Source organism: Bombus pascuorum, chromosome 7 (genome assembly GCF_905332965.1).
Source record: "Bombus pascuorum chromosome 7, iyBomPasc1.1, whole genome shotgun sequence".
Classification (NCBI taxonomy): domain Eukaryota; kingdom Metazoa; phylum Arthropoda; class Insecta; order Hymenoptera; family Apidae; genus Bombus; species Bombus pascuorum.
Genome location: NC_083494.1, coordinates 14,725,455 through 14,753,016, shown reverse-complemented (window position 1 = coordinate 14,753,016; position 27,562 = coordinate 14,725,455). Strand labels below are relative to the sequence as shown.

The 27,562-nt window shown below is 36.2% G+C and overlaps 2 protein-coding genes and 1 long non-coding RNA gene across 7 annotated transcripts in view; 2 read left to right on the top strand and 1 right to left on the bottom strand.

Moving 5' to 3' along the window:
• Window positions 1-916: 916 nt before the first annotated feature.
• On the top strand, window positions 917-14,100 carry LOC132909310 (oxysterol-binding protein-related protein 2). Of its 2 annotated transcripts, none has more exons than XM_060964078.1 (9): window positions 917-1,173; window positions 3,099-3,297; window positions 3,384-3,493; window positions 4,363-4,521; window positions 5,516-5,716; window positions 5,902-6,091; window positions 7,117-7,233; window positions 8,296-8,513; window positions 9,515-14,100. In XM_060964078.1, exons 1-9 carry the CDS (start codon window positions 1,139-1,141, stop codon window positions 9,615-9,617), a joined length of 1,332 nt encoding a protein of 443 aa, XP_060820061.1. In that variant the 5' UTR covers window positions 917-1,138; the 3' UTR covers window positions 9,618-14,100. The 2 variants fall into 2 exon arrangements, with proteins under 2 accessions (XP_060820061.1, XP_060820060.1); XM_060964077.1 differs by having other exon boundaries at window positions 5,498-5,716.
• Window positions 14,101-14,575: 475 nt separating this feature from the next.
• The window catches only part of LOC132909312 (tumor protein D54), a 22,323-nt gene continuing 9,336 nt past the window's right edge, over window positions 14,576-27,562 (top strand). Inside the window, exon 1 of one of the 4 annotated variants that reach the window (XM_060964083.1) lies at window positions 14,576-14,818. In XM_060964083.1, coding sequence (XP_060820066.1) covers window positions 14,800-14,818 — 19 coding nt within the window. In that variant the 5' untranslated portion in view covers window positions 14,576-14,799. Of the gene's footprint in view, window positions 14,819-24,082; window positions 25,306-25,723; window positions 25,960-27,562 lie in introns of those variants that run through there. The other 3 variants (XM_060964080.1, XM_060964081.1, XM_060964082.1) reach the window with 3 other exon arrangements.
• Window positions 23,093-23,906, bottom strand: LOC132909339 (uncharacterized). Its single transcript, XR_009658524.1, has 3 exons — window positions 23,818-23,906; window positions 23,564-23,659; window positions 23,093-23,490 (listed from the first exon to the last, which is right to left on the bottom strand). It is a non-coding gene; the product is annotated as an uncharacterized LOC132909339 (long non-coding RNA).

The window sequence follows — 27,562 nt, the reverse complement described above, 5'->3', positions numbered from 1 at the left end:
CCTTATTAGTACGATTAGATTATGACTATGGTCATCGAACTCGTTGAATTGTTTAAAAACTATGTATATTAATAATGATAACGACTATGTATAAAAGTGCATAATTGTCTGGGTAATTCAATATCAAGGAATTAAGTAGAACGAAAAAATTGCATGATTTTATTCTTAATAAAGTTTCAAATCAGACCATCCGAGTTCAATATCTTCTAAATAACGTTAGAATCTAGAACAATTTAGAAGCGTTTAGAATTTAATGATACAGCTTCGATCTGGAATAATTGCATGTTAAATAACGTCATATTAATTCGCACAGAACTGGTCCTTGACAAAAAAGACCGCCGCGTCTGAAATTCAAATCTCCGTACAAGCTTCTCCCGCGTCAGGCTGCGCACATGCGTGCCGGTCGCCACAGCGAATAAGACGTCCCCGTCCAACGGAACAGAACGTTGTACGAGCCACAATAACCATGCTCCAACTTATTGATATTTTCTGGAGAGTAACGAGCGCGACACGAGTGAGACGGGTATGCCGCGCGAAGCGTGTAGCCCGGAAGGGTGCGAGTAGGACGCGGCGAGGGTGAAGAGGGTGCGCCGGAGCCCTCGTCACGCCCGCATGCTCAACGTGTGCAGTCTCCGGGTGTACAGCTGATCGCGAGTTCCGTGATTCGCAAGCAAACAGACGCGCTATATCGTCGTGATCACATGTCGAGCAATCCAGTGATCCCTTTGAAACTGACCTTACTTTTTCCAACGAATCTCTTCTAAATCGCGTTCTTAGCATCCGAGTTGACGATGTTACGGCGATAGGCGAGTATTGCATCTTTGGAGAACGCGAAGGGTCGTCTTCGTGCACCCATCTTCAGCTTCCGTTCAGTCGCGTAACCGTGGAATGTACGTGTGAATGTAATTCTTGTACGTGTGAAAGGGTTACCGTAGCGGAAGAAGGAGAAGAAATAAAAGGGCGGCTGTGCGTCGTATAGCCACGCGATTTACGAATCTTTGATCCCTATCTGGATGTTGTTGGTCGTCGTGACGTCGTCGTTTAGAGACGGTGGACCGAGAGACGGGACGAGCCGCTTCGAGGCCACGGTTTCGAGGAACACAGTTGCCCACGCTCGATAATCGCGATAAGCTCGTATATGATGGCCAACGAAATAACACAGAGACCGTACAGGTGCGTGATCGCTTGGTCGCTTCGAGGCTTTTCCTAATGAATACTTGCTGCGAGAATCACAGCTCAGCCGGCCACGAAGCCGCTCTCTGTTTCCCGATAAAGTACCTGAACAGCAGCTACGACGATTTTGTTGAGCGATCCTCCCGACTGTTGCTCGATATTGGCATATGACTCGTGGAAATTGGGACAGTGTGCGAAGATCGTAGAGGAAAAACGCGATGAGTTGCATTTCTTATTTCTCTATGAGGAATCAGTTTTCAAATAACTTGAGAAGCGTGTCAAATTGTATCCATCATGTTGACGATATTACCAAGATCGTTGTCGGTGATAATATATTGTGGGATTTTTAATTTAATTCGTGTGGCTCTACTTAATTTTGAAATTAGACATATATTTTCACCAAAAAATATCGATTACTATAGTACCAGTTCTAGAAGATGTCGTGAACGTACTACTATATTTTCGAAAAAGATTTATATCTTTTGGTTTAATAGGTTGTATCTTTCCAATTATGCAATGGTTAGGTAATAATATGCTTCGTATCATCGAGCAGCATGAGAATCAGAAAATCGATAATAACGGACGTGTTATGTTTTTCCAAAATGTTTAAAAATCTTACACAGCTCTTATCAGGCTCGATAGATAATTATCGAGATAATTGTACAGATAGGTTAAACGTTTCGTAAGAAAGTTCGGAAATTCTTTGCACGAACATCGACCGTAAGTTGCATAAGCGTGTTGCTAGTGTTTTAAATGACGTAATTGACGACCGTACTTGACCAGATTCTGGCCAATTTATTGATTCCGATTAAATATTATTGTTGCTAAAGCAACTCGTTTATAGGACGATCGATTATATTTTGCGCGCTGCTCTCACATGCATGCTTTACGCTGCTTATTAGCAAGATCGATTAAGACAAATATTTCCTATTTTATGATCTATAGGTTTACGTCTAAAATATAAATCTGTGTTTCGAATGTGCTAATCAGTCATCAAAATTTCTATGCGTATTCTAAACAGACTATTCTTTGTTTAAATAAAATATACGCGAGCTGTTCAGAAATTAAAATAACGAATTTTATTTCTTGAAAAAGTCTTCACATCTTAATAAAAAAAAAAAAAAAACGAAAAATTCAGAAAATAAAGCACGTATCGCAATATATATGATAACATTTAAAATATAAAACGTATAATACTATTTAACGATTTGCCCGAGTCTCTCTCATTTCACGCTGGAAAAGCATTCGTTATTATACTACTAATTAATTAATTGGTGTAATTGGTGTTCAACTTTTTAGAAATCAAATAATTATCGTCGATGGAGTGGACCAAATTGATATCTCTTCACATTGTACGATAACATATTTATTCCCCTAACATATAAAGTAACAATCAGACTGTGGATTTTTATTCGTTTCGAATTCGAATTTTATTCGAAAAAATTCGAGGATGCAAAAATAAATAGAAATATCCAAAGTAGAACACTGGTCGTAATATTTAGTAGGTGAAACAAGCTTTGTTTATATCTCATTTCTTTAATTATGTTCACAAATATGATACGAGTCTGTATAAATACACGCAGTCGAGTAATAATAAAAGTTTCTAGTTGTCTTACTTAGCACGGTAAGTGCTAATTAATACTAACTTGACAGTGAAATATCGTAGCACATTCTTTTAATTGCATAAGTAATATCGCATCAATGATAAAGGATATTTCTAATTTTATTTCAGTTTTAATTTTAATTTTAATTTCGTTTTACATTTTCATTTAAAAGAATAGTCTTTTTATAGAATATACGAAGATCTTTGTGGGTGATCGTATATAAGCTTTTAAATATCGGTACTAGATCTTTGGATATCGTTGTACAAATTTTATCGAGTGGAAATTTTTCATGAAATTTTATAATAATTATTTGCTTTTAAGAACAACGTTACCAGTTCCGGGTCATTCGGAAGTGAATTTATGCTCGGTGATATCACTGGGCAAAGACCTCAGCAAGATCACCATGCCGGTCATATTCAACGAACCACTTTCCTTCCTCCAACGTGTCGCAGAGTATATGGAATACGCGAAATTGCTTAAGCTAGCGGCTCAAGAAGAAACTCCAATTGGAAGGTTGCAGGTAAATGGAAGTTTTTATTACGTTGCGAAAGTTGTTTGGAGGAAAATCTTTTTCCTTAAGCGTAAAAAATATTCTCTGTGTCGTAGTACGTCGCTGCATTCGCTGTAAGTGCTTTGGCTTCGAACTGGGAAAGACTTGGCAAACCCTTCAATCCGATACTCGGTGAAACTTACGAGTTGGAGCGCGAGGACTTCCGGTAAGTGGCCGACCGTCCAAGTTATCAAAAACATTTCACTTTAGTTTAGTTTCTGCGTTAAAGTTAATTAAATATTCAATTGTTAACGCGGTCTCTGACAAGTATTATTCGAGTATCGACTTGTGGTTTAATGAATTTATCAAATGATAATAGCTCGATGAATTTTAATTAAATTGCTATACCGAAGATTAAATTTAATAGTTTGTGGTTGAGTAGTTGCTGAGTAGGTAACAAGTGCTCAATTCAGAATGAAGTTTTAATATTGAATTATTCTATCGAAGTACTAGGTTGTCCGAAAAGTTTCTTTCGTTCTATAAGGAAATAATAGACACACGATGTTTGTTGTTTTCTTTTTTTTTTTTTTATTTTATTTTGGTTATTTTACAATTTGTCCTTGTGGACATTTGGTAAAGTGTTATATCTTGTTGGTGAAGAAAAAAAAATATAAATAAAAAATAAATATAGCATATGGGCGGCTACCCCCAGCGGGGTGCCAGCTTCGTTTTTTCTAAGTTATATCTTTTATGTTGTTTGTTGTTTTATATTAGTTTATTGAATTATCCACGAACATAGTAATAGAACTTTAACGAAATAGATCATACCTAATTCAATAAAATAATATTAAACAGAAATTTCATGGAACGAAAGAAACTTTCCGGACAACCTAATACATTTCGCATTGCGATTATATTCCAATGAAGCATCTGGGAAGTTATTCTTCGAGAATATCCTAGTAACGATTAGACAACTCCAAAGGATTAAAGTCTATTTGCCATTAAGCATGGAAACAGCGCAATCTACCAATTTGTAACATTATCGAGAAAATGTAGGAATTCGTTCACGCATGTTTACTCTGTGTCTTTATTTAGAATAGTCTGCGAACAAGTGTCGCATCATCCACCGGTATCCGCGTTCCACGCGGACAGCGAAGAATTCACATTCCACGGCACTATACACCCGAAATTGAAGTTCTGGGGCACATCTATCCAAGTACATCCAAAGGGTGTTGTCACCGTCGAGCTTCCTAAGTAAGTGCCCGATTCATTTATTGTTACGTATATTGGGTTGGCAACTAAGTGATTAGGATTTTGTCAATACCACCTAATGACAAAATCCGTAATCACTCAATTGCCAACCCAATAGAATTACTCTCGAATGTACTCGAACAGTAACAAAATTTGGCTGCACATTCGAGTAGCTTGTAAAAGTGACCACGTACATACAGTAATATACACATGCGTAGGTATATTCTTTTGTGCAAATAATATAAAATATATACATTTCCATTATATATACATTACTCGAATAGTAATAAAATTTGGCTGCACATTCGAGTAGCTTGTAAAAGTGACCACGTACATACAGCAATATACACATACGTAGGTATATTCTTTTGTGCAAATAATATAAAATATATACATTTTCATTATATATACATTACTCGAACAGTAATAAAATTTGGCTGCATATTCGAGTAACTTGTAAAAGTGACCACGTACATACAGCAATATACACATACGTAGGTATATTCTTTTGTGCAAATAATATAAAATATATACATTTTCATTATATATACATTACTCGAACAGTAACAAAATTTGGCTGCATATTCGAGTAACTTGTAAAAGTGACCACGTACATACAGCAATATACACATACGTAGGTATATTCTTTTGTGCAAATAATATAAAATATATACATTTTCATTATATATACATTACTCGAACAGTAACAAAATTTGGCTGCATATTCGAGTAACTTGTAAAAGTGACCACGTACATACAGCAATATACACATACGTAGGTATATTCTTTCGTGCAAACAATACAAAATATATACATTTCCGTTACGGTTTGTTATCATCGTTCTCGTTGTACCAGAAGCTCTGTACAACCAGTTTCAAAGAAACAAATAAACAAAGATCTAAGACTAAAGGCGCCAAAATAACAAAAACTCAGTAAATAAAGACAGCCAAGCCGATTGCATCTGGCGTTCTAAAGAAAGCACTTTGTACGAATTCAGATGGAAGGAAGCGTATACTTGGCAGAATATCAATTGCATACTGCACAACGTGCTGGTAGGCCAATTATGGATGGAACAGCTCGGTTCCTTGGAGATCAAACAATGCGGCGGAGCGAACTTGAAGGCGACTCTGTGCTTTAAAAGCGCCAGCTGCAATGCCAAGGACCTTCATCGAGTCGAAGGCTTCGTAACGGATCAAGAGTAAGCTGGTAACAGTTTATCATCACTTGAATTCGCAAACGGTAACAGCGATTCTCTGTAGCAAACCGAGCTGCATGCTGATAGACCGTATACACGTTTTACACGCCTTTCGATCGACGACAGTTTCGTTATTTTCTATTCGTAAACGATGGTTAGAACTTAAGTCTCATTTGTTTACCGTCTAGGAAGAGGAAACTGCTATTTCTTTATGGAAAATGGACGGAGAGGATGATGGTGTGCGATCCTGCGTTGTACGAAGAAGCGTTGGAGAAGGTGAAACGCGAGGCAAAGAGTCCCCAGGGCAGTCCTGGCCATAAGAAGGTCCTCGCGAAACTGCACAGCCTCAAGGTCGGAGCGTTCAAACCCTCTCACCAGGTATTTGGGATATTAATCGAGGAATTTGATAGAAATTTAGTGGAATCGTAGTCTTTTTCAAAGAGAGAGATGAATAATACGTTTCTTATTTCTTTCGAGGATTTTAGTATGATATGATCCTTTTTTACTATGAGTTTTATATATTAATCGAGCTACTCAATGGAAATATGATATAAATGTATTTCTATTTTTGTGAAAGCGGAATAAATGTAGGGAAAGATGCACAAGATTTGGATGTATGAATTCGAGTGTTTATGAACATGTATCGTAGTCTCTTGGTTTCGTATTTATTTATTACAAATTTTAATTCCAATATTTGACAGGAGATTGGCTTTTTTATGATAAATGTCAAACGTGTACGAGTAACTTTTACGCTTTAGATATAACGCGAAATCAACTTGAAACGCATGATCGAGAGATAAAAACGATCTTTCCTCTTTCTGGGAAATTTCTCTAAAATTCGGGATAATTACGATCAAAAGATAAAACACACGTGTACAGTAAAGTATTCATATTTTTATGAACATAATTTCATTGGTTACGTTATACTATGGATTTGCGGTAAAAATTTTGCTTTCCATTCATCGGTTTTATGCTCTCAACTTTCAAGTGACTGTTTTAAAAGCGAGTTATATATGGATCATCATATGTTACCCCTATTTATACGTACCTTCATTCATTAAAGCATTGAATATTCAACAACTTCAACAAGTTCTCTTCATACAAAAAAAAAATCTCACCGTGAAAGGATTAGCAAATGTTTCACGAAATTTACGAATAGTAATTATATCGTGTCATTCTTCGAAGAAACCTTGCAGTTAAAAACTGATAATAATTAAAACATTCAAAATGTATAAAATATAGTATTAAGATTATTTCTAACGAAATATTCCTACGATATTTGACTCTAATAAAATACTGCTGTCTAAGCGTTCGCTCTATTTCGTTTTAACGTATTCTGATTTAGTATGTTTCACTGGAATATTTCGATACATTTTTTGAAAGAATTTTCACGGTCATTTAAGGATGCTATCGACGATCCATCAGCAAGTATAGACGGAGACGACACTCCAACGATCGAAGACATTCCTGGATCGATTATTCTTTGGGAAGCTTCACCGAGGCCAACTAATAGCGCAGATGTAATAAAACCTTGTTTATTATTATTAGACTGCGGGTGTTTTATGCATTTGTGGAAAATTTGTAGGAAAATTCACAGGACGCATATAATATGCAAAGATGTATAAAATATCCAAAGTAGAATACTACAATATTTAACAGACGTGACAAATCTCCGCTTTTAATTGTATTCACAAAAATATAAATTTGCATAAATATCCGCAGTTGTATTCCATTTAATCATTTTACTAAACTTATTTCCTTCGATGCGCCGTGGCTCACGAAAGTATTTCGGACGCTTGTAGAAACGTTTTGAAATTTCGTTTGCAACGAGAGACGACTATCGTGTTGTATTCGTGAAATTTGAAACGAATCTGAAAATGGATATACAACAAGTTGCAAGGTATTTCGAAAGCATACACTTTACAAAAATTATCAAACCACTTGAACGGTCAATTATTCACTGTATTAATAAGCTACGTGTAACGAGACCATTGTTAGCTTTAATTATACGTCTTAAGACTACTGTTCGTGTATTAGTACGCTAATTTTTTTACTAATTGTACGTGCAATTGTTGAGGTTATTAGATGTATGAACAGAGGAACGCGTGGATAAATTGTAAAGTAGAAAATATATTTTAATACAGAAGTGTAAGTACAAGTAGGAATATAATTTGAGCTGGTCCCGATCCGCACGCTAGCAGTGTTACCCTATGACTGAAAGCCCCGAAGCCATCGTCATCTGTCTACTGTCTATGGTCTGCCTTCATCCCAGTCTATTGTCTATACGCTGTCCATGGCTTCGGTGCTTGAGAAAACTAAAAAAATGTAGAGTTTTCTTACAAGTGCTGACCACCTCAACAGCAATCAATGTTTTGTAAATTCCATATAGATTTTCGAATCGATTTTAAATACTATTGTAATCACGACAGTCGTGTCTCGTCACAGAGCTAACGAAATTTTAGAAAGTTCATAATGCATATAAATTTATAATACAGGAAAATTCCGTGGTCAGTGTAATTAAATACTTTCGCGAGTCACTGTATCAGCGTAACGTTTAAAACATTTGTCGGATCGATTTCCAGTATTACCAGTTTACAACGTTTGCAATGTCGTTAAACGAATTGACACCGGAAATAGAAAAAGTTATATGTCCGACGGATTCGAGATTAAGGCCGGATATTAGGAAATTGGAGAACGGCGATCAAGATGGAGCTGCGGCTGAGAAGATGAGACTCGAGGAGAAGCAAAGAGATACACGGAAATCGCGAAAGCACAAGAAAGGAGACGATTGGACACCCAGGTAATAAATAATTAAAAATAATTGTATCGCTTGAAAGAATCGAACGATCGCACGATCTCCTACTTGATCTTTCCCATAACGTCATACAAATAACGTCATACAAATAATTTATCAAGCATATTGCATAACACCTTTTCACCTTTGATTTCCTCACTTGCTTATTTAGTGCAGCAGAGTGACTTGGTTGTTTAATCGATTTCAGTAGATAATTAAAGAATACATATAATAACGTTGTTTAAATATTCATAGAAACCGTTTGAATATTTATATTGGTTTTAAACATTGAATCGTCATGATCAGTTATCCAGATACCGTTTTTTGAATAATACAGACGACTTTTCTTTCCTGTGCTAGGTAACGACATGCTACGGCAATTGTCGAATCTGTATATTAGAAGAGAATTGTGCTTTCATAGTGAGAAAATATATATAATATCGATCAATCTGATGTAATCGTTCTATTAGATTAGTTTATTTAGGCACGATGAAAAAGTAAAGTACCAATAAAAATAAATATTTCAGTTCGCTCAAAGTTATCATAATACCTTCTCATGGTTTCTAGCTTATTGAATTTCCTTTTCCTTTTACGATTATTCTTATATCGTGAGACATCTTTAATTCGTTCGTACTTTTACACGGAGGATTATGTAACATGATTGTCACGTGAGATGGATAAGCAAAGTTAGAGCGGATGTTCGAAATTGTTCGTGAGCGTAAACCGTGTGACGATGCTCAGAGAATCTATTTTATGTTAAAAATATCTCCCGAAGTTCCCTCATGCGCGTAATATTTCCTTCGAACTTTGAAATTCTAAATTTCAGAAGGCCATCTAAAATCGCTCAGCTTCCTTCAAAATTATTCTAAAACTTTCGCTTCGTCGAGCTTAATCTCATTCAATTTTGTTTTATCAAGTATCAGTCTCTCCATTCTAAAATTAATATATATATATACTATCTTGCTCTTTCAAGATATCGCAAATATCGATTATCGGATATGTCACAGGTGGTTCCAATTGGGCATGAATCCATACACAAACCAAATGGACTGGTTATACCGCGGAGGCTATTGGGACCGTGGTTACGGCAACATGGAAGATATCTTTTAATATACGTGGAAACCCTCATCCGGGCGGAATAATTAACGAGTAACAGAATGGAAAAGTTCGCTCGCATGTTCTGGCGAGGAATATTCATACAAATTGTATACCTAAATCAAGGTGGTTGCCCTTCTACCTTGACTTCGTTCAAGTTTTGTATCGTTGGTCGATTTGTTGTACTCAAACAATTTAAAGCCGAAGTCTCGTCGCTTGTATCGATATCGTATGTGCATATGTATCTACGAATAACAGAGAGTTAATCATACAGAAGGTGCAAGCACGACGCTCAAACACACTTATGAAAACATTGTCGTCGAGCACGTGGAGAATACACGTTTCAGGAGGATAAAGCGCAATAAGAGTAAAGAGCAGCTTTTTCTCTCGACAAGTACCATTGTGTTCCATCAAGACGATGACAGTTGTACGATCGATCAACGAGAATGGAACCGCGCCAGATTTCTAGGACAAATAAATGCTCCGGTTGCGAGGAGCGAAACTTTTGTACAACGCGCAGCTTTACACAACAGGCACACGCTTATCTCGATAACGCGATCCCAGTACTCTGGAAATCTACGCTGTCGGTCAAAAGTCTGGCATCGCTTTGCCAATCTGGAAAAAGATTTGCTATCGGTTTTCCAATCAGTTGTACCGAATCTTCCATCGATTCGCGTCGTTGACTGCAAATTGAGATTTAAAAGGGTTTTTGTAGAGCCTTCGATAATTTTCGTTCGTCGATAAATCGAGATATCGATTTCATTGTGTTACGAATGTCTTCTGCCAGCTAAAATGTGTTAGTCTACTAAAATGAAAAAAAAAAAATTGTAACACAATGATTACCGGTCGAAGACTCGACAATCACTGGATCGGTGCTCCCAAATAGAATAATTTCCTCCATTTCGATACATTTTTAAACATCTGATAGTTTCAAACTTTTGACCGGTAGCGTACTTTTTCTCGTACTCGCACGAGATCGTCCTCCACAGATTCTTTCGACGCGATCCAAAAGAGTCACACAAGCTGCGCCACGAAGAGAAAATACCAGTGAATCTCTAATGTCCGATGTACTGTCGGATAGATCGAACCGGACGAGCAAGCTTACGCCTCGTAGAGCAATTCCGTATGCAGGTCGTACGTGCATAGACATTTTTAGGTAATCAAATACGTGTTCTAGCGCTCTATCTTCGAGTGGCATCGAGGAACGCGGCATAGCAGAATTTACGACACGAAGAAACGAACCAGATGACACGATCTCTGCTGATCGCTGTTTTAGCATACGAAACTACTCTCTTTAGTTACAATGTTTCGTCTATCGTTTCAAAGCTGAAGAAAATCGAAGTATTGTTGTTTTCTTTATGTCATCTTTGTTTTTCCTCGTTCAGAGAAGTGGGTTACGTAAATTTATTATCATTATACGGGCTGTTCTTTGCGAGAGTAGTGGCGGCCGGTAAACGGTTATAAAAGCTTCGCACGGGCGGTTAAGGTGGTTCCCATGGCACAAGGATAACAGCACGAAGTCCATCCGTTAGTTGATGTTCGTTGTAGAACGAAATTGTGGTGAACAAATAGCCGCAAATTTTTTATTACATAAAGACAGACACGATACATGTACGAGATATGACAGTAATGTTTCTAGAATAATTCGTTTATTACCTTTTTTTTTTAATTATTACCGTTGCACTAATCTTTTTAACTAAAATCTAGGATCGTTTCCTGATTCGTTGTTCGTGTTATCCTTAATTAACATAATTTCTGGTATCGATGTTAACTAATAATAAACGAGCAGATGAAGGTAATTGTCTACATTGTTGGATTTCCGCCCAGAATTATTCCTGAAGCTGTATCGTCGCACTTCGTATAAACTCACATACACAGGACATTTACAGAAACGGTACTTCTGTTCGATTTCCTTCCAGGAGAACCATCGAGAGATCGCAGCGATCGTATCTTTCTCACGCAAACACATTCGTTTTTACGATTACACATAGCACACAAGATCACTTCTGACACTATTTTTATAACAAAAAGAGAATTAAATGAAAGGAGAGCCCGGCCCGGCCCATAGCCGACGCCATCCTTCTCGATACGTTAGTTTTGACTAGTAGGTTTCTGTACATACAGCGACTGTACTATACACTTGTATCTAAATATTAATGATTTAGAAGGATTTTACGCGCGAGACGGTGAATTCTAGCGGAATGAGCGATCGCTCGACCAGGTTAGCTCAAAATAGTTAGCTCAAGTCTCCGGGGAAGCTTCGCAACCACGCATCGAACGAGCAATAAATTAATATTAATCGTTATTCTTTCTTCGTAAATTCATTTGGTGTTGTTCAGACCTTTGGTCGGTTCGTTAGCATTTTTTACATTATCTGACTCCATTCAGAAGCGACTTTCGCTCGATGGTAATGGTCGATCATACGCATAGGGATTTCTTCAAGGTTACTATCTGTCGAAATTTGTATTTATGGAGTTCACTGCGTATATTAATTGCATAATGATGTCTCTTGATATTTATTGTAAAATCTTACTGATAGACTCGAAGCACGTGATATTGGACGAAAAAGATCGTCGAAATTTAAACGAACGAGGATTTGTAAAGTCGCCTTCGTTGCAGATTTCTCCATTTGATATCCGTAAGAAATATGCAGCTTATCTTGGAACGTATTTGCGAATGAAATCAACAATGTAATTAATTTTTCTAACACCGTTACTTGTTATATTTTGACGACTAAAGTTTGATTTACACTATTTTATTTTATAATTTTATTTTATACTATTTCGATCATAATCGTTTACCGTTCGTGAAAATCCTCGAACAGAGTTAGAAATATACAATAAAAATTATCTACAGAATTTTCCGATTCAGTTCCATAATTTCGATAGTAGGCTCATTTACGACAGCTAAAAGCCATGAAAGCCTTTATGCGTGTATGATCGACTAACCAATGACGATCGTATGACAATTTAATTTTTTCAAACAGCGTAGATAGTTTGATTCGAAATCTAAAAATAACGTAGATCTATTTGATACTCAGCGGTGCCAACACGACATGCTGATACAACATGCTAATTTTTTCTCGAACGTGTAACGTATAGTCGTACGTATTCACACATTTTCTGCCAGTTTCACCGGTGCATACATAGGGTTTAGCTCGGCTTATCGTTAGCGTGTAAGTGTCGTCCGGCCGTGTTTGTAATCGCGGTTTGTTAACGATTTGTTTACGCAAAACTATGTGGACATTTAGGCCAGTATGAGCTAAAAGTATGTTCATCGCTTTTGAGAAGCTAACATCCATCAAATCTTAGAGTTTGTTGTACAAAATCATCCAAATGTGTTGCTTTATAGAGGATCCTGATCAACTTTGACGAAATATTTGTCATAAGTGATACCATAATTGGTAGACGTACGTGTGTATTACAACTGTATGTATATTGTATTTCATGAATCTCTCCAGCTAACCACCAACTGCTTTTACTTTACTTATCGATTTCATATTTCATAAATCACCTTTGTTTAGGGATGAAATTGAGACGATTGCAACACCTTGGAGAAAGTAGAACATGAGGTAGTTTGTACATATTATATCGTTGGCCGACTACTTTATACATCAATTAATTGCTACTGGATATGTCTGGTACGATAGAAGTTAATATTAAGACGTTTCTTCATTTCAGGGTAATTTATTTATATTTATATATAATTTGAAATACGTATTTTATATTGAAGGATTATGATATCATTTTAGAATATGACAGAGTATACGTATCTTTGTACAAAGCGGTTTATTTATGAAATTAGTTGTATAATAATTTACATACTATTTTAAAAAATCATACACCATTGATATTACTTGATTATTATTGATATAAAAGACTTCTGTAAATTTCTGATAATAATTTAAACAACTCTAATTTTTCGCCTGTACTAAATAACGTAGAAACAAGATTAGATGAATTAATAGATTTTTGGCTAATGATATGTTAAAAAAAATGTGATACTTGTAATGATAATTTAGAATATATGGAGTTCATTTTCAACTAAAGTCAATTGTTCGACTATTGTCGCGTAGACGAAGGAAAGAAAGATGTTATCGATAAACACCGATAAGATAGTCTCTCTACATCACAGCACATAGACATTAATTAATGTACTCGACAGTATTACTGCGAAACGAAACAGTATTACGCATGGATTTTACATACACTTATAGGAATTGATCTCTGCGTAATAACAGACATTCTTACGCTTCTGTATAACGTTTCTGATGGTGACTATGATCTATTGATTACGAACGCGAATTGTTATTATTACACTAATAATAAGAACGGCAGAATATAAATATACTACTTGAAGAGCGCCAATAATATTTAGAAGAGCTACACTGTCGGGGTCACGGACTGTAGAATATAATTGTATTTATGTTGCATAGGCAAATGTATGTATCTGTACATAGATAAATAGATATTAGAAATAAATGTTATAAAGAAAAATTGTCATTTTCTTTTATTATCGTAATATGTCATAGACATATATTTACCCACAAAATTTTATTCTTTTTACCATTTTCTACGGTAACTGTTCAAATATTTTCATCAATCATGTTATAGTGTACACTTTCTTCACATTTTCAATATCTCAATATCAACGTACAGTAGCTACAGAAACTAAAGGCATATTCCTTATTTTTCAATAAAGAGTTTTTTTTATCAGGTTCTGCATTTTATTTCCATAGACGATGAAATTTTTGCAGTCATATGAAAGTACTACCGAATGCTACAAAATTTAATATGCTCGAACCTAATCGATTAATACGTAAATCACTTAATAGGTACAATGATGTATCAATACTTTTTGCAGCTACTGTACAGTGTACGTAGGCAATTCGATATCGTAGAAATCGTGAAATGCCGCCACAAATTCAAACGCGGTTTTGCGCGCATGTTAGTTCCTGTTTGGTCGCTTGGCGCCGCCACTCGCCGACTGTTTTCAATATGGCCGCGGTGCCGTTCCTCAGAAGCGATTCGGAAAGAATCGATCTCGGTTCGGTAGCAGTGAACACGTCACAGTATCCACATTTCGAAAGTTCTCGCGGAAAAACGTGTCCGTATTATTGTTTCGTTGATTAACCGCGAGTGGTGGATCCGTGTGCGAGCGAGAGGGAACATCCACGTAAGCGCATCGATTCGACAAAATGAGCAACGTACCAACAGGTGAGATCACTGACGCCACTTTTTCCCGACTTACGTTTCTTATTTTCCTCTGCAAGAACGCATTCCATATTTTCGGCGTGACACGCCATCCACTTCAAACATTCTTCTCTTTCAAAGAGTAGTTTTACAAGAAATATAATTTCATGTATGTAGAATATAAATTGCACGATATTTCTGGCTAACGCGTCCTAACCTATGCTGACTTTTTTTTTCGAATCATTCACATTTCCCGTAGCCTTTAAAATCGCTGCACTCGTCTAGCTGAATGACGCGCGGTCGATCTAACACGATAATCGTCCGATATCATTCGCCATTCTGCACCAGATAACTGTCGAAAGTACTTGGAAGTTTTTACAGTGAATATTATATTTTGTGCAACACCGTGAATGCTATATTTAACATATTGAATATTATATCTCTTGTAACATTATTTTTATTTATACGATATTTACGATTTTATCGTTGAAAGTTAATGACGTGTTTAAGGAAGTCAGAACATACACCGTTCGAACAATCGTTGCCCTAACCTCTCCAATTACGCGGCAGACAAATACATGACACGACGTTATATATATACCGGTTTGTGTTACTCTCGTCTCGCGGCGGTCGTTAATTACGCTAACGTGATTAGAATTTGTCCAGCCTTTGTTTAAGGTGGTCTTTAACGAGATGAGAGGGCAGCATTTACTTGTACGTACACTATTCGTCATTTTTCCGTTTTTTATGTAAATGCGTTGTTACTTAATACGCGTTGAAAACAATGAAAAAATTGAAATACATTAAATGCTTTATTGTTCTTGGAATATCGGACATTTTTATCTTTTTACTTATTTAGTTTTGTTATCAACATTGTTAACAGATGGTGCACGTTTTGGTTCGTGAATGAAACATGAGTATGCGGTTCGGATGTTGTATTTTGTTCGTAATAATTACGTAGCCGTAAGTGGCTAGAAAGATAATGATATTTTAGCGATGATAGGTAAATGTCGCTAACTATATCGTGTAGCACTCGTGTAGTAATATCGTCGTCGCTATTAACTTCTTATCGCGAAAATTATTATCGCCCTGACGTGCTATACACATACACTGTTTTTAATGGTTACACGTATCATTACTTCGTTGGAAAAATATGAAAATTACACGTCTCATACGATTCTTATTTCTTTATTATTATTCTTGCGATTATGGAATTGGTTAAGGTTGATGCGATTAATTAGGTCGAGTTAAAAATCATTTTCGTATTTTTGTAACTCTGAAAATAGTAACTAGGTTTCAGTATAAATAGATAGGTTTCTTTTCTTACTTTACTGATTTTAGAAGGTATTTTAAATTATTTGGACGAATTTGAAAAATTGGAATATACGTTTTGTAGTTTAGGCTTAGGTTAGATTTGCACGTAAAATTGGAGTACCTGTTTTCTTGTGAAATATTTTGATAAAATACAAAGCACATCATACACGTCATCTTTGTCCTTACATACTTGATACCAAAAATCTCTTAAGATATAGTATCGATGGTATAAAAGTTGCAAAATTTTTCAAATTAACGAAACAATATTTTTGCGATACATAAAATAAAAATAGATGTGCTATTTTAGTCAACCCTATTAATAGGAACATTACATAATATCAGCGAATTGTGTTAGGGATGCCAAAGACCATAAAGTACTAAACGCAGTAGAATTACATGCGTAGAGGTTATAAGAAATGCTGAAAATACTAGGAATGCCATAAATATCGCAAACATTGGATACGTTGAAAATACTTGAATATTGAGAACATTTAGCGTCCTATTACGATTTGTACTATTGAATGTTGCAAAAGTATCGCAAAAAATATTTTTCATTAAAAGTATATTACCCGATAGGAAGAAGCACTTCATTATAAAACATATCCACTTTTTTTCTATAACCACTATACCCACAATAGAAATTTTATTCTTTTAAACAATTAATTCGGATATTGTATATTTCATGAATATTACCGATTTAATCTTTCACAAAAATAATACTACATCAAAAAATATATCATTAATCGAAACACCGAACATATCAAGAATACCAGAAACTACTTGCAATACGAGGAACTCATTTCGTACCTACCGCGAATCCATTTCGTTCCACGTTCTTGACCATTCATTCTTAATCCCATCAAAGATCTATGAGCTGTGCAATGCACGATCTAAAAGACGAAGAACCCCTCCGAGCTAAATTATTCCTCGCTGCTTTCGAGATTCTAGATTCCGACCAAGCTTATTTTCACGGCCTACGCCAAACATTAAAAAGGCCCACTTAGTGTTTTATCTTTCATGGTTTAACGGCCAAGTTTCGTGCATACTTTCCCTTACTCTGTTTTCATAAACGGCGCCGTTATTTTCAGTGCAAATATTTCCCGTTTACCGCGTGTAAACCGACTATGAGCGGAAGTATCGCGACGACTGATTTACGCGAAACGCTCGCCTTTTTTTCCGCGAACCAATCGGAAGAGTAACGGTGAACCTTTCCGCTGGTTACTCACGGACATCTTATTGTCAATATTGTCAGTTGGCTCGTAGCGATCCAAAGGATAAAGGTTATAATGTCCGCTCAGACGTGCAACGATAAAAGGATGGTTCTGTTCGCACGAATATGCGTCGTAGTTTAAAATTTTTTTTCTAAATTTAAACATTATTTTGATACTTAGAATCGACTAGTTTTCGCGTGAAGAATTAGCGAAATATGATTTTTGTATCTTGGTAATGAGATTGATACTTCGCTGATAATATTAATTCCTAGTGTACTATTCGTATTACTAGCAATGTGATAATTGGTATTGAAACGAGAGGAAGTTGTATCGAAAATTTCGTAGAAACACGGAGACGAATTTTTGTACTTTTCCCAAAAAGAATTAATCTTCGAATTAAAATATTGAGGGTTTTGTATTTTGCACAAAAAGAATTCATTTTTTGCGTATTAATTAATTCGAGAGAGAAGCGTATATTTTCTCCGCCAATACTATAAATTTAGTCCTAGATCCTTTTTTTTTTTATAATATTCTGTATAAACCAGTGCCCTTATTCGTTGATTCTCCAGCGAACAGAATCGCGAGGAGAAAGTTGCAAAAGCTGAGGCCGTCGTAGTGTCGTGTTCGCGGAAATCGCGTCGCGCGGTCGTTCTGGTTGCAATGTAATACCGCCACGCAAAAAAATGCTTTGTACAGTTATTCCTGTTTCACCCTTCTGTCAAGAAGGTCAGATCGATTTTGTTTCTCGTTGAAATTCCATTTGAACGCGATTCTTGTCGAACAATACGCGATTTTTGGTGTATCGACGTTTCGACGACGGCTCTTCCGCTATATTATTGCTTTCACTGTTTCACACAATGCGTGAAAGCAAATTCTGTGTGGTTATTTTCATGCAGCAGTTGTACTAGTAACTTCGTATTTTCGTAGGCTTGATGTTCCTTCTATTGTTAGAAATTTCAAAATACACACGATCAATTATCTATGTACGTCAACCTCACAATTCGTATCTTTCCGTAAAATAAACAAATTATTGATTATTTTACTTCGAAGCAAGTCTCCGATACGTCATTGTATACTTTGATCTGAAAAATATACGACACGTCAGTAGCAATAGAACAGTTCTAAGAGACGAAATTGCGAAGATATATCGACTTGGTAGCATATTTTATTAACACAGAGTCTAATTTTATTTTTTTAAATTCTGTTACTAAAGCAAAACGATGTAGGAGAAAGAGAATATTTCATTGTTTCGTTGTTTTTAAAAATACAGACAGATATTTGACAAGAAGTCTAAAAAATTATTTCATTATTCTTCTCGCTGTATAAACGCTTGTTTAATTCTGAAAATTACAACTATCTCAAATAGAAATTCAATATCTGTACTCACATATTTTATTACTTTATTGTATCAGCTTCGTAATTAATTAGTTAATGTAAAATAAACGATTCGATTAAAAAGTTTGAGATATATCTGAATTATTATTATATTTCAATTTTTATCTTTAAATTCATAAAGAAACGAGATTGTATTCCTGCATCCTATTTATGATTCCATTTTTGATATAAATAATTTTTATTTCTCTTCTGTTGCTTCTCATACACGCTTCGTGAAACAACATAAATTTTCTACAGTATGCATACTTGTTCTTGAAATCGCAAGGAAGATAATTGGTTATGTACAAACATTGATCTATTGCATAATCTGATTGATTGTAAGTGAACTTGTTATGCTCAATGCTTTTATCAACCATTACTCTTTCGCCTCATGAAACACACGAAATATTATCTATACTGTTAGATTATTTTTTGTTCATTGCAACGTAGTTATTTTTTGCCATAATTCGCATTTAATAATTTGGTAAAATCGCATTGTACTTGCATTTTTACAATGCTACATTTTTGTTAAATCAAAATATGTTAGTTAAGATATGTATAGAAATATATATATTTTAATTCTTACACATATAGAAAGGAAAACTCATTGGAAAATATCGAAGACTCTCTTGCAGTTGATTTTACAATACGTAAAATAATAATAATTATTTTAATAATAAGATTTAAGATTTTTATATTTCGTCTTTGTTATTAATTCTACGATTCGGTTCTACGATTTCTTATATCTCAATCTCATTGTTTTAGTTTGAAAAGAAAGAAATTTTCTTTTCTTTTCTTCAAAACAAATTTTTAACGAGATAAAAGACTCTTAACGTGTTAATGCAAATAAGAGAAGTTAACATAGAGTTTCTCTAACGTAACAGAGAAATAAGAATTTGATTTTAGCTAGATCTAACGTTTAATCTTACAAAGAAAATATTGTCTTTTCTTTATTTTTCATTTCTGTGCAGCTGCATAAAAAGTAAAAGTGAAAGTCAACATTTACAGATTCGTAATCTACATTCCAGTGTAATCGTTTTAGTCATGAACGTTGCAGAAACCTTTGTTAGAAATAATTGTCGGTTAGAATTTCAGTGGCAAATTTAGAAGGTAACTATAGTTTGAAGGTTTCTCAATTACGTGCTCCATTGTAACGTGTACTTTAAACGATTTCATCTTTATGCTTGCATACACTTGTTTAACAGTCGATTATCGGTTTTTGTATCCTCCACCATGAATTCATTATGAGAAGAATGGCAGAAAAATATCGATTAAATGTTGTTATCGCAAGATTAAAATTAATTTAATGTTTCGTATTAAAATTCACGCGAATATCTAACTTTTTATTTTATTAACAACATTTACTCTGATGTCAATTCGATATGCAATGGTAGCAAGTAGAAATACTGTCGTCGATTTTCAGTTCCCATACGAAGCGAACTCGTGATATTCTCTCGACTTCGTGTTTCTAAGTCAAAGAGTAGAATTCAGATTTGGTTTCACGTGGATGCGCAAATATGTCTGTGATCCGTAGACCGTAAAACAAAAATTCCAAATAGCTGAAGTAGCAACGCGGTTTTCGAGACTATATAATATATATCGCTTTATATTTCTTAGTTAGAGACAGCCACTCGATTAATTGCTTCTATATATAGTACAACATGTTAAAAAAGATATTTTCGTTTGTCAAACTTATCAAGTACTTTCAATGGTAATAACCAAACATTGAAAGTATTCTCATTCTTAAGAGATTCGATGTTCTAGAACAAAATCTGATCCAGCATAGAATACTTTACTCATATTACTTTACTTTACTCATATTATGATCATGAATAAGGTCGTAACTTTATCTCCTGTATTTAACGCGATATTAAACGCTTATCGAAAAAAATTCATCAAGATACTTTACTTTATTTTCTCTCAAAATATTAATGATTTATGAATCGCGTAGAAAAATCTGCTCCTGGAATATGAAAACGAGAGAAAATCAAAGCCACGATGCCGTCTTCAATCACACTGCAAATTAATTAAAGGCAAAACGTTCTGCCGACAACGAGTTTAAGTGTACAGCACTCGTCCCGTTTAATATCTCACTTTTTGTCCGCTTTTCCCTTGCACATTCAATAGCCGTTCCTCTGTCGTGCTAATACAATATTGCTGTTATTGCTTGCCCATGCAACGTGCCATCTGGCTCGTATAATGCATAAATTACTGCATATTATTCATCTAAAAAACCTACGTATACAGTACATTTCGCAGGAGAAATTTCAAAAACTTTACCTGTCATTTAAATACGTAGGGATAATAATTGAACTAATCTTCTCACATCAAATGTTATCGAAGAGAATTTCTGCAACCAGCGTTGATACTTTCATCACTAGGCAGCGGATTTTCATGCATTTGCGAGCAATTTGAAGTGACAAAAATACACAGAATGCACATAATATAAATAGAATATATAAAATATCCAAAATATTTTAGTATTTCTTACAATGTTTAATAAATGGTAAAATCTTCATCGCAGTCGATTCGCTGGATGCGATTTTCTAACGAGGTAGAATTAATTTCACGTTTGAAAAAAAATCCCATTTCTCTTAATAAGACCACGATTCTCTAGCCGCCCGAATTCCCGCGTTTTCGATTCAATAGCTAATATGTCAAACGATCTTCTCGCTTAGAAAGCGTACTCATCGGCGCAAATTACACCTTGGATTCCACTTTCATCTTTTATCTTTTTGTCTTTCTTTTTCATTCCGCTTTCACGTAAGCTGAATTGTCTGAAGCCTGGTTGAGCGAAATTCGCTCGGCGAGCAATTTATTAAAAGATGGTCGCAACATCGATACCGGCCTAAGCGAAACTTATAAAGCGTAACTTTAGGCCGTTGAGAAAGTTCACTTGCCACTTTGACTTCGACGGCAAGCTGTTAGTATCGCGAATACTTAGCACGGCAGTTTTATCGATCTTTACTTGAACTAACGTCGGGCCTGCCCACCGTAATTCCGACATCGCGTGTTTCGGTCGACTTGAAGGCACATAAGGTCCTCGAACTGATTCCTTGCTTCGCGAAAAATCCCAAGTATTCGTTCTACCTTCTGCATTTCGATAGTGAAACAGGGAAACGTTCCGCTGGAGAACGGGAGACGCTCCTCGTTATTAAGATAAAAATAAGTTTTGCTTTGCAACTACCCTGCTAGCGCAAAATATCGAACATATATCCATACGATGTTAGGAAGGGATTCGATTCTTCTTTTAATATAGAAATATACACGCAATATTATATTCCACGTTAAGAACCTAACATCTTTTGCGAATATACAGGAAATATATATTTTATATTACGAAAAAGCTATTTCTTTCCGAATATAAAATAAACATTTGTTTAACATCAGAAGAAAAACATGCTCGTAAACATGTACACATTGATCTGGTCATTCTTCTAGATATTGTTTGTCATAATATTAAAATATGGAAAGATAGGCGTGAGCTTATTAAAGTCTTTGATCGTTAAGGTTTATCGCATCCACTATTCTATACTAAACTCAATTACACAAAAGCAGGACTTGGGTCACTATATCGAACTTACTCTGCGACCCACTTCGATAAATCACGTTTGCAGGAATGGAAAGCAGGATTCGTTCGACACCTATCGCTGTTCGATATCTGTAACGAAATAATAATTACACGATTGTAGAACGGCAATGGAATTTTTAATATTTCCAAACGATCGGTCACTTCATCCGTGCATTATTACGACAACCAGCCGTTAACCTTGAAGTTCCTGTTACCGAGGGAGGGTCACGTTTAGAACTACATCGAAACGAAAGAAGCGGATGAACCGGTTCCACGTAGATCCCGTCCTATCAAACTTCGTTCTGAGTTCTCGGTATTGAAAATACGTGTTATATCCCTATTTGTCACGCTTCCTATTTGTTCCTCGTTCTGTTTTTATAGCTAGCGTGTTAAAGACCTTTAAACGCTATTATATCTGTATAATTCAATATATTGCACGTTTATTGAGAATTAATAATTTCTTTTCACTCTGTTTGTTATTTTATGGGAAGGTCGATGGCTTTTTAGGTATATGAATTTTTAAGAAATTGTCGGTGGGTCGAATGTCTTGTTGCAATTTGATGCGCGCAATTCTTCACTGGCGGTGGCATCTAGTTTTCAAATGGAATTTAATTGAAAATGAATTGAAAAATTCATCCGTAAGAATTCTGGTGAAATACTTTCTATCTACGATGTGAATTATTGTGTTATTTTTCCAGCACTAAATTAACGCCACTTTAGAACTGATTCTGTCTCTTCCGTTATATTGCACATTTTTACCGTGTGCAACCTACTAACTACTGCACTCTAGAACGAGTAAGCTCTAAACGAAAATAACTCTATATTGAAATTTTACATTTTAATCTAACACGAACGTTTCCTACAGGATCTAAAATTAATACCTTTAAGAACATTTTTTATAGTAAAAAAAAAATTGTTACCTAAGCGTAATTGACTTTCACTCGCTATCGGTGGCTATCGGTATTATAAAAATTTTATATAACCGAAAAAGCTCTCTCAAACCGGTAGTTCCTTTTAACGCCACTTTTCATCCGTATTTTTATATACCGCAAGAGGAAATTCAATATCCGAGCAGGGTCATCGAACCGTTGAAGATTCCGTTCCGTCATCCTCATCCAACGAGATCCTTGGTAGGAACAGGCGCGTATTTTTTTCCTTTATCCCCAATCCATCTTTTTTATCCTCGATCAAGATTCTTGAAAAGCGTGTACGCGCACTATCACGCGCTAAAAATACAAAAATTATTTTATCGTATAGACTTCAACGGACACCGTCCTTTTACCTTTCGTATTCACTTACGCGGTGTTGCACGACGCAAAATCGGTGAAAGGAAAATAATCCAATCGATTTATCGAATTCGTAGCAAAAGTCATCTCCTCGTGGTGCGCGAAATACCTAGAAACAAGTCGATGAACATAAAAGCGACCGTTATTGCTGTTTAATCGTTGACTCTGGACATATTCCGTATCGCATATGGCGGGCTTGAAGGAGGATTATGTGTCATGAACGTTCGTTAAATATTTAAATGCCAAGTTTAGGACGAATATCGTTACCAATACGAGGTAGAAATGGAAATCGATGAACGAGAAAGATTTTATTTCGCCACACGAGACAACATCAGTTGCAAGGAAAGACAGAGGGACTAACAAGTAGGAAATGGTGGGGACCCTAGGTCCCTTCCTCTTTCACCTTCTCGAAAGAGGAACAGGTAAATAACTGGCCGCGATTTCTTTCCTTCGTGGATACGTGGCCGGGTGATACTAGCGCCGTGGTTGGTCAAATTCGAAACTCGCGATCTGTTCGCGTCGGGAAAACGAAGCGTGATCGTGCCAGCTGTGATCGTCGTCTGCACGCGGCGATCGACGCACGTGGTCGTTCGGATCGTTGGGAAAAAAAAGTTTTAGCGAATCGTCGTTGATCGTTACTCGAATGGAAAACCTTGGATTTAAGAGGTGAAGTTTTCTCGCGGCAATTTTCGACGTGTGCGACACCTAACTTCAACTGAAATTGTTTACGCGCGAGACGCGTGACTGGTCACCGTGGTGTTCGCGAAAGTGAGACCAGCGCTTCCGACGAAAAGCTTTAGTTTAACTCGTAGATCGTTGCGGGGATGATCGCTGTGGTGTGATCCACGGATAAGTTGTGTAAATGGTTTTATTAGCGGGACTGGCGCGGTTACGGTAAACAGTTTTTAGAAGGAACTCGTTTTACCGGTAGCGAAGGAACAAAGACGCGATATCCAGTAAGAGGACGTTTCGTTCGACATGACAAGCATTTTATCAACGATCTCCGATGCAGGGGATAATTAGACATAAAAACGTTTGACAATTTCGCAATGTCGTGGGAGTTCTCCATTTGCAACGTTAAATCTCGGTCGAACGAACTGATCAAAAGTGACCGTTTCGCGTTTCACTCGTCCGCTTATTCTACTAACCTTGCTGACAACTAGTCTAACGTGTTCGATCGAGATTGAATAAATAAACAGATAAGCAAATGAACGAATCGAATGATAATTAAGTATTCGCTTCGATACCTCGAGAAGAAAAAAAAGACGGGTAACTCCGCTGACATGAAAACCGATATGCCGGACGTTAAACAGGACCAGGCTAAAGTCGAAGATCGCCGAGGTTCTTCGAAACAAAGTACGAGATCGAGAGTGTGTGCGGACCACGGTGAACAGGATTGCCCGAGTGAAAACGAACACGAATTCGAGTCACTGGAGTACGAGGAAGACGTTTATTATTCGAATTTAACTGCAACTCCCAGCTTCGACGACATAGACGAGCTGAGCGACGATGCGGACGAAATTGTTGTCCATTGCTGGCGGGACTCGAACGGTGATATAGACGAGATCGTGGTGGACGATGCGAATCTATCGGTGGAGACACAGTTTTTGACGCCTGACGGCGAGGACGGCGCCACTGGTCGCGGAAAGAAAAAGAGGAAATCGGTTCGAGTGATATTCCAGGACTTCTCGAAGCCGTATCTGGCCAAGATCAGCAACAGCCAAAATTACAAGAAGTTCCTCGAGTTGGTAAAAGGTGCAGCATATAATTCGCGAAAATGGTACAGTCCGATGTATAAATTATTCCGAAGCGAAGTAAATAATATCGTATCTTGTACCGGTTCTTCTCTCGAACGTTTTGTTTCTCGTACTCGGTAAAACTCACAGTTCGTTATTATTTATCCGTTGCTTTTGACAACAACAGGCTTCCTTCAGATCGATCGATACGTCGATCACATCGGCTCGTTGGATATGTGTGTTTCGATTATGAGATCCGGCGTCCTATAAATTTACGAGTGTTGTATATAATTGCGTTATTTACGGTCGAGATCGAGCTCGTTTAGATCGTGTTCAGATAGATGGCGGTCACGCGATGCGCTTGCGTTGAAACTTCCCAGCTGGATTAAAGTATTGGTTTAAATACACGTACTCGTTGCAGATTTATAGCTTATGCGTGTTTTAGACGTCCGATTGAAGTTCGAAGTAAAATATTTTTTCGGGGCCGGCTCCAAGAGCTGTTGTTTCGCGGGCATATTTATCGCTCTTTCGCGAATTGTGAATTGGAACCGGTAGATGCATATATAAACGGCCATAAAAAGTAGAACGATGTTGCAAGATATGAAAGTGAGAACTATATCAACGTTTCGTGGTATTGCTTCCACGGAATACCGATGGGCAACGGTACACCAGGGTAACGTTACGCTACCATTTTGGTAATGACAAGAAACTACTTTTGTATTTTATTTAGGGGCAAAGGATATTACTGTCGCGATAAATTTCCCTCGTGCACTTGTTCCGTCGTAAAAAAAACATTGGAACAACGAAGCGATGTCGAGCTTGTATCTTTTCGGCGGTAAATTTATATTTGTATGTTGTAAATGCTGTATCAGTGAATATTTACGATGAAATGAAACGCGTACTCGTAGGTTGATTGTATTTTAAGCTTTCGAAGATATTATTTCGATAGTCGATGAATCTATTTTTTATTTCTATCTATGTATGGTTAGGAAAACATTAATAGCACGAAGAACTATTTTCAAATAGAGTTGACGTGAAATTTATACGATGAAATTTGTAATTTTATGTAAGAAATCCACCGACTCGGCTCATGATATATTTCTGAACCTTTAATCGAAAAATATGTCCTGAAATTTATGATGCATTCCTAAATATTTGATTCTTCTGAAAATAATGCTTTCCGATATTATCGACATTTTCGAAGCTGCTTGTTTGTTACACTTCACGCGTCTTATCGCATAAATAAACGCTGCCTCTTGAATATTAATTCCTTAACGTCGGGCTCCGTGTCTCGGAGAAAAATCGTGTGCTCATATATAACAAGACGCTTATCTAATCCGTTTCTTATCTTTATAGTCAAAAATTCAGACATCGAAATATTTTTGAAAGCGCTTCTTTTATACCAGCAGACAGACGTTTTATTGGCTTTCAAGGAATCGTGAAAATTGTTGCCACAAATTTGCACGCCTTATGCGAAGTTTGTCTTTCACAGTGACTAATTATCACAGTGATTAACACTTTTACGTACGTAGTTTCACGATCGCTACTCTACCATCAAAGACACAGGCCGAAATGTAAAATAAAGATCAGGAACTTTTTAAAATAAATTTTATAACCGACTGCGAATCTTTCTTCATATTACAAAGCATTATTAGTGACTGCGAGGCCTTGTTTTTTTTCGTTGTTGCTGCAAATAGCAACTTCACCTTATACTTGTTTTTATTTAGTTATCTGTCTTGTAAAGAAGACTATGACCTTTTGCTACAAGAAAGAGCACGTGTCAGCTTATAATTATCTCAGTTTCGCATCATTTTACAATCGTTGAAAAATCATATAAATCACAGATTAGAGACTGTAAAATTACTACAAAACAAACAAAATCAGTACAAACGTAGAAAAAATGCTTTATCCACCGATTTCGCGTATTTTCACGGGCGTTTTACTACTTTCACCCAGCGTAAATTGTTTCTCACGTGAAAATGCAGAGTTTCGCGATGTTATTAGGCGGAATTTCCGGATTTCCTTTTTGTTAATTGAACATTTTTAATTTGGTGCAATCGTTTACGTAAGCCGGAAGTCCATGCACATATATATGTGCGGATCTTGTTATCGTTAGTGGCGCGTATTTTATAAATTCTTATTTTATATTAACTTCCTGTTTAAATATAATACGAGCCTTTTTAGACGCTTTTCTTTCGCCGTGTCTTTATTCTGTCGAACAATTATCCATAGATACACAAGATTAGATACAGTTGTGCCAGGAAAAGCTAGATTCC

Bases quoted from the DNA above. Each gene is read 5' to 3' on its own strand.
- LOC132909310 (XM_060964077.1), top strand. From the start codon at position 1,139: ATGATGGCCAACGAAATAACACAGAGACCGTACAG. The intron at 3,494-4,362 runs GTAAGTGGCCGA...GTCTTTATTTAG, and splicing joins TTGGAGCGCGAGGACTTCCG to AATAGTCTGCGAACAAGTGT. The intron at 6,092-7,116 runs GTATTTGGGATA...CGGTCATTTAAG, and splicing joins CGTTCAAACCCTCTCACCAG to GATGCTATCGACGATCCATC.